This window comes from Sinocyclocheilus anshuiensis, unplaced genomic scaffold, assembly GCF_001515605.1.
Source record: "Sinocyclocheilus anshuiensis isolate Anshui unplaced genomic scaffold, SAMN03320099.WGS_v1.1 scaffold126, whole genome shotgun sequence".
Taxonomy (NCBI): Eukaryota; Metazoa; Chordata; class Actinopteri; order Cypriniformes; family Cyprinidae; genus Sinocyclocheilus; species Sinocyclocheilus anshuiensis.
In genome coordinates this window covers 934,180-942,328 of record NW_015546026.1, presented here as the reverse complement: position 1 = coordinate 942,328, position 8,149 = coordinate 934,180, and the positions used below count along the sequence as shown (strand labels likewise).

Sequence of the window (8,149 nt, the reverse complement as noted above, 5' to 3'; positions counted from 1 at the left end):
GCGGTTCGGACCCAAATAATATAATGTGAACACAGTCCCGCGGGGGCAGGGGGAGGGGGGAGCAATCGAACTCGGGTTCGGACCAAGCAATCGAACCAAGTGTGAAAGCACCCTGCATGAGTAACTTTAGATGAAGTTACTAACTTTAGGAAATGGTTGGATGGTGTCTCTTCAGAGGGAATGTTATTTATTTAAACTATTCTAGCCAAGGACAATTTAGGTCGGGTCCACTGAGACTATGGTGGAGTTTGAATATCCTACCCGAATAATAAACATTTAATTGAAAACATTTGTTACAGGCTATTTTAATGCTTTTATTGTAGTGTTAGTTTAATAAAAGCCACTACATTAGTGTTGTTTTGACAGATTTGGAAATAATCTATCAGCAAATGTTGTGGTTGTGGGTTGTTATATACTCCAGTGTTTTCAATTTGAGCTGCTAAACTCAATGTCCCATTCAACTTTTAATGAAAACTTCGAGAATGTAACGTAGAACCTTTGTAACAGTTCATTCAGGGGCGGACTTACCCATTAGGCAAAGGTAGGCGACCGCCTTGGGCCCCCAAAAGCCAAAGGCCCCCTAAAATTCTTTTCATATAGGATATGCGCATTAAGCGTGTTACGCTGAACGGTTGCTGTTTACGGTGTTTATTACCACGACAACCGTCCGAGTTGAACGTGCTTCTTGTGTATTCTGCTTGAAGGAGATTAAAATAGCATGCATCTGAAGCTGTCATATCCAATATTGAGAAACTGTGTATTATATGTTTATAATTGTAAGTTTTGATGGCATTTTCATTTTATCTGATAAAGTAGCGTTTATGAGAGGAGCACTGCTTTGTTTACAGCCGTTACCGGGGAAACCGCTATATTTCTGACGTTCCAAAAGCGCCTCCTGCTGGCAGAGAATCAATGTTAATTTTCAATAATCCAGTCTGTAGTTTTTTTTTTCAGACCAATGCGAAAATCCACCCACATAACCCAGTTTTAAATTAATATCATAATTTATACTTCCGACTCACCCCTGGTTTAAATGCTCAATTGTGAGGTTTATCATTTTATAATTTATTTTGTTTTTGTGAAAACCTGTATCTCAACTGTAAATCAGTTGCTATTTTGTGGTCTAGAACATGAAAGAAAGCCATTATAACATGTACATGAAAAATGTATAAACATTGGACACAACTATGGGGCACCATTGTGCAGCAGCAAGCATCACAACAAAAAAGGAACCTCAAGGTTTATCTAGGAAAATGTCTGCAAATGTATAGGGCCCCATTCCTATATTTTGCCTGGGGCCCCCAATTCACTAAATCCACCCGAGTTCATTATATAGATAGGTCCAGTCCAGCAAACTGCCCATAAAACCTTGAAATAACTGAGGTGAACTGTGAAAATTCTCTACATTGCTGTTTTATCTTGCTGGGTCAACTGCCGGTAGATGAGTTGAAACAGAATTTTCCAGCTGAGTAGCAGAGACAGTATAAAAGAAAGCCATATGGCAGCTCTAGGAATGGAAGTCCCACCTTTCAATTATTGCATTTGTTTACTGTATAACATGCATGCACATTAATTTGACCAGTCTGAAAGGTATAGGAAAAGTTATGAGGGCAGATTTTAGAAGCCAAATTTGTATGAGTGTTACCTACCTAGGAAATAGCTGCTTGGTTGCATTACCAAGATAAATACCAAGTGAACTGACTTTGTGACTAGGTATAATCAGATTAGGCAATTACTGAGATTTAGTTTTGTATTTGTAATTTTTTTTAGGTCAAGAGACTGCTGAGCTAATGTAATGTTTTTGGTTACATTTCTTTTTAAGGGAAATGGTCAACGCTTGGTTTGCTGAACGTGTCCACTCCATTCAGCCACCTAGGGAAGGATCAAAAGCTCCGCCAGAACCTTTATCGGCCCTCCATCCACTGGGTCCAACTGATGCACCATCTCCAAGTCCAGCTCCATCAACCCCTACACGAAAGATCTCTGCATCTGAGTTTGATAGGCCACTTCGCCCCATTGTTGTGAAAGACGCTGAGGGTTCGCTTACTTTTCTTAGTGATACAGAAAGGGTGCAAATGCCACTTCCTCCTCCCCCGCGGCCTGGCTCAGGAAATGGGACAGATGAGGACAGAGGTATTATGGACTCAGGAGTTCGTGAAAATGGGGACCGCTGTGCTCGTCTGTTGGAGCTTGTACGTGATGTTTCAAGTCACTTGGACCTTACTGCCCTCTGCCACAGGATCTTCTTACACACTCACGAGTTGATAGCTGCGGATCGCTATTCGTTGTTCTTGGTTGGAGAGGACAGTTCAAACAGGAAGTTCCTAGTTAGCCGGCTATTTGATGTTGCAGAAGGATCCACTCTTGAGGAGGCTTCCAACAGTGGTATTCGCCTAGAATGGAACAAAGGAATTGTGGGATATGTGGCAGCCACTGGACAGCCTCTGAACATCAAGAATGCATATGAGGTGAGGCTCTGTCCTTTCACCTGCTGTTTGCCATTTCTGTGTTTTATTCCTTAAAGACTATACATGAGAAAGCCTAAATTTGATGATATTGTGAACATGTGACACATGAAATTAAAAATTGTGACATTTTAAATATTTTAAATACATCAAATTAAAATGAATACAAATTGAAAAAAAATAAGTAGAAATTATTGGTCATGAGAGAGCTAGTTGTTAAACGACAACAACTAAGACAAATGTGTGTTTCTTCCCTCAGACTGTATCATCACCCTTTGATCTTATAATGAAAATGTGGATAGAGAAAAGTTTGGATTTACCTGCTTATCTCAATAATTAGACAGAATTTCTGACAGCAGTTTTATTAAAGCATTCTCCTCTAATCTGATTCCTCTGTATTACCTTGTCATGTGCATAGGAAACACTTTGGTTTCAGAGGCTGAAATAAAATTTACTGCTTTATAATAATACCCTCCTAGTACTAAAACGCAATTTAGGCTATATCTCTTAAGGCCTTTGATTAGATTTAAATGTTATGCAATTCAGTTGCTAGCCAACAGTTTGAATAATGACGGCAGGTATTTTTAGCTTTGTAATTTAGTTTAATGGTGTTTCCCTGAGTTCTACAGAGAGAGGGAAAGGAAAAAGAGGTAAAGAGAAAGATAGTGAAAAAGAGAAAGAATAATAGATTAAAATGAAGATCATTATCTGTAACAGGATGTATCTTAAAACACTCAAATTAAGGTTAAGATAAACCCTTAACCATGTTTGGCATGAAATTCAAGTGTTTAATGGTCTTGTGAGACACTGTTTCATATAAACATTCAAGGAATAATCCAGCAGTCCCCATTTAAAACATCATGATTATGTGTTCGCATATCACAACAGGGTAAAATTAAGAAAAAACACTAGGTCCTCATGGTGCCATTAAACGTCATCTGTCTTAAAAACATATTTGTTTACTTGAAGTATGTCATTTCTGTGTCACTAACGGTGCCAAACAGAACTGCAGTTGCTCGGGTGTTGCAGGACCCCCCCACCCAGATGTACACAATTGGAAATCTGCCATCTGTGCTCAGGAACACAGTTGTTTCTGAGCCACAAGAAATGAAGAATAAAATTACGTCATGACAGTGCTGATAGGCTGGTGGTATCACAACAACAGACACAAAGTCCCAAGGCATTCTAATCAGGCATACCCTACCTTGTGGCCTGAGCTAAACACTGAATAAACAAATGCAATGTATAAGATAGATTGATTATTTATTCATTTATTTAGGGTAAACTATTCCTTTAACATTTATGATGAGGTTATAGTTCTACAGTGCATAAGAAGAAAAAATAACTATTTAAAAAACTACATTGTCTAATGAAATGCGCAGCTGATTTTTAAAATAGTGATATTATTGTAAGTCATCATTTATAGAAATGCTGGATAAATGGGAATTGTGGTTGCTTTTTTTTCTCCCTCAGGATCCACGTTTTAATGCAGAAGTGGACCAAATTACAGGATATAAGACGCAGAGCATCTTGTGTTTGCCCATCAAAAATCACAGAGATGAGGTGAGAGATGAATTGAAACATAAAAAGTGTCTAAACTGTTATACAATATTTGCAATATTTGCTATTAAAACTTGACTGCTATATCTTATTAATGCTTAAAGGTTGTTGGAGTAGCACAAGCAATCAATAAAAGGTGTGGAGAGAACAGTGCCTTCACAGAACAGGATGAGAGGGTGAAAAATTTGCACATTTAATTTTATAGTTATTTTATATTTTCTGTTATTTTATTATAATAATTTGTTTATTTTTCATCTCAACAGGACTTTTCTTCGTACCTGGCTTTCTCTGGCATAGTGCTACACAATGCACAACTCTATGAGACATCACAGCTGGAGAACAGGCGAAACCAGGTATTTTTCCACATTTTAGTACAAATTAATTTTGTATAGGTGTGATTAAACAGTAACTTGGCTATAAGCAGTGATCATTGTTTGGGGTGTTTTTTTAGGTGTTGTTGGATCTGGCTAGTCTGATCTTTGAAGAGCAGCAGTCTTTGGAGGTCTTACTGAGGAAAACTGTAGCTACCATCTTGTCTTTCATGCAGGCCCAAGAATGCACTGTCTTCATTTCTGACAGGGAAACAGCTGTAAGACCAAAATATCGCATCACATTTAATTCCAAAACACTAAAAACTTTCCAAGAATTCTTATGATCATAAAACATGGAAATATCAAGCATGTTTTGCATTTCTTTGATGTCACCAAGAAATTGGCTATCCAAAATATCCCTTTAGGATGCTTGAAAAAAAATTAAGCTTGGGCTTCAAACAGCTTGCCTTTTTGACATCTGTATTTTTAGCCTAAAGCAAAAAAATTGCTTGTAGTTGAGACTAAATGTTCTAAAAGACAATTAAATATAGCAGCTTTTATCAGTGGAGGCATATTGAGAACATTGGGGCCGCAGCAAGCAATATTTTTGAAAGAGGGGCTCTGAGGTGTTTGTGGGGGGAGCGGGTTTATACCCAAGATTCAGGACAAGACAAGCAGATACTGGTACTGCTGATACTACCACACAAAAGAATATGGTTCGCAACGTTCCAAAACAGTGGCTCAAAAAACAAAATAAAACAAAACACTGAGAACCACTGAGCTATTGGGCTGTTTAGAAGATCAAATTACATATAATGCAAAATATTTTTTGTTTCATTTAGAAGAGCATAATTATTTCTTGATTTATAATGAGTTATTTAACATAATTAAAATCTTTTTTATTTAGATTAATTCCAGAACATAATGGTGTATCTCCGTAGGCCTAACAAGTGTCTAAAGAGCAACCTTTTCTTTTACTTGACCTTTTCTTTTCTTTTACCCCAATACGATTAAGATTTTTTTTGTTAATAGTTCGCCAATGCTAATGTACAGCATTTAGGCATTATAAAAGAGAGGCTGTGTAGGATATTTCCATAGCTGAGTGAGAGAGTTAAGAAACAATTGCTTCCTTTATAGCAGACTCACTAGCAGAGAACTTCACTTAAATTGCTTCCTTATTTGCCACTGCCAAAGAAATATGGCAACAAATACACATGCACCTCATGTACCCAAAATACCAGATATTTCAAATTATATTTTCTGGAGGAAATACCAGTGCTACCACTGCTTGCTGAATTTCAATATATATATATATATATATATATATATATATATTTAATATATTTAATATATTTCAATGTATTGCCGCTTTGCAAACACTGTAATGAGGAAAACATTATGTATTCCAGCAATATGCACTTCTGTTAAGATCAAAGGGAAATGTATTACATGAAAAGCTGGGAAAACCTTTCAGTGGATGCACAGAGAAGGGTAGATGAGTCATGGTACAAAAAAGGATAAAAGAATCTTTTTTTTTTTAAACTGATGAATCCTCCCTTCCCATTGAGGAATCGGGGAAAGCTCTCATTCAGTAGTGATCCACCTCACTGTGCATGTGTGTTTTTTTTGAAAGGTGTACTGACTGTATGTGCAATGTTCCCTATATTTGGCTTTGCAAACAACCCAAAATTACTGCTCTACGAACTAAGGTGCACCTAGAACACAAAGTCATTTGTTAGGTTGGTTTATAAGTATTTCGATTCATGTGTGATTTAAAACACCATGAATGCCCAATTGTCTGAATTAATTACAATTATTTCATTTTCAATGATGTTGAGGTAGAATCATTAATATGAATGTGGTAAAATGTTGTTTATAGTCAAAGCAGACAGGGGCATAGAATTAAACATTAATATTGGAACATTACCTTCAGTTACCTAGTCCAGTTATCTACGTCATGTATTGCAAAAGGTCCGAAATTATAGGCCACATTTAGGCCATGCAGTGGACCCAGTTAAGGTTTCTAGTTATTATTGTTAATGGAGAATGTCCATAGTCCATAGTTGTTGATATTTCCAAAATGCGAAGGAACGGCATTCTACATTTAGATGTTTAGGTTGTCTAGATAGGTGAGCTGTTGTGATGAAGGTAGTATCATAAAGAAAGACTTGATCTCTTCAGAGAGAGTTCTGTTTTTGAGATGTGTATCATAATTCAGAGGTCATTTGTTGACCTAGAAACCTAGTTCTGCATACTCTGTTCATAGAAAAAGCTCTGGTTTTCCTCAACTTGACACACAGTTTTTATAGTCTTTGGAAGTTGCACCATAGTCCATATATATATAAAGTAGAAAGACAGCTTGTTAATTTTATGAATTCATTCTCCAGGTCACAGTGATAGCGAGTGTTATGGAAAGAGATTAACCATTGTGAAAAACTGAGGTCTACAATCAACTAGCCTTCCTAACCGAGGCAGGTTTCACCTCTTGAAGTGCATTCGAATGGCACCTTAATTTATTAAGACACTGTCCTCCTTGTGTCTTCAAATTTGGTAAGAGCAGCTGTTGCAAAGGAAAGACAAGTTTGTCGACAAACCCATATTTGACGTCTGTTATGAGGTCTGGAATGTGGAAATGAACTCATCATTTATTGCATTTCTCCTTGTTTATTGCACAGATCCATTGTGAACGTTTTTGTTATGACTGCTTGCAGAATGCTTTTTGTACTGAACCATGCTCCATAACTATTTACTTGACATGAGCGGGAAATTCTAACCCTTCCAGAAATGCACAAACACATTAAACTATGTGACTGCAGATATTCAATGTTAGGTTTACACAGGCAGCCAGACACTAATAGCATTAAAAAGCCTCAGAAATACTGGCTTACCTCTGTGTTAAACCTCCTCAAAGTTTACCTCTGTGACTGAAACTGCAGAGTAAGTAATTGCTGTTATGCTTGTGTTACAGAACACATTCTCCAGTGTGTTTCACATGGAATATGAGGAGCTTGAAGGATCCATGGACTTCCCAAACAGGTGGGGTTATCATAAAAAATAAGATAATGTAATGCAAGACAAAGTCCCTTACTTTGTAAAAATATATGTTTATAGTTATGAATTTACAATAGGAGTCTATGGGACAAGGTGCTGCACTACAATAAATGTTAAAATACACTATTTCAAAACCACAAGTCTTAACATGGGACTTTTGAGAAAAAAGAATCTGAAAAGAATCAGATATGATGAACAGAATTCATCATATCTGTCATTACCATTTTCCTAACATTAAAATAAAGTGATGTGACATAAACTGTCATACCTGTGCAAAAATTGGGCAAACTCCACTCATAGGAATTACATGTGTAACACATAACCAGAAGTTCATTTGCCTGGGACAGTAGTTCCACTGCTTAAAGAATGACAAAGACAAGTATAAGCTCAAATAACACGCATTCTAAACAGAAAAAAAAAAAAATAATGAATTCATGCTTTAACTGAAACACAGGCATTACGTGCCTCATGCACTTCCATCACAAGTTCCTGCTCATTTTTATGGAATTTACATATTGGCAGTGGCGGCTTGTGGGTTTTAAAATAGAGGAGGCACACTAATTATATTGGTCTGGGATCCCTGCCGATTATTATTATTATTAGTATTATTATTATTTGCTTAACCACTTTAAAATGGCTTTTTGGTTGCTTTTAGTTAGAAAACGTAAAGAAAACGACACACATACAGCAAGATAATATAATTTCAATTACCTGGCCCATCCCTTCTTAAAAGTCTGTGTTAAAAGAGAGCTGCCTGTTGTG

The 8,149-nt window shown here is 36.8% G+C and overlaps 1 protein-coding gene across 2 annotated transcripts in view; it reads left to right on the top strand.

Annotated features, from left to right (window-relative positions):
- pde5ab (phosphodiesterase 5A, cGMP-specific, b) overlaps nt 1-8,149 on the top strand; it is a 32,944-nt gene that overhangs the window by 1,986 nt on the left and 22,809 nt on the right. For both annotated transcript variants that reach the window (XM_016499765.1, XM_016499764.1), the window contains exons 2-7: nt 1,823-2,468; nt 3,939-4,028; nt 4,130-4,201; nt 4,289-4,378; nt 4,477-4,614; nt 7,305-7,372. In XM_016499765.1, coding sequence (XP_016355251.1) covers nt 1,823-2,468; nt 3,939-4,028; nt 4,130-4,201; nt 4,289-4,378; nt 4,477-4,614; nt 7,305-7,372 — 1,104 coding nt within the window. The remainder of the gene's footprint in view (nt 1-1,822; nt 2,469-3,938; nt 4,029-4,129; nt 4,202-4,288; nt 4,379-4,476; nt 4,615-7,304; nt 7,373-8,149) is intronic.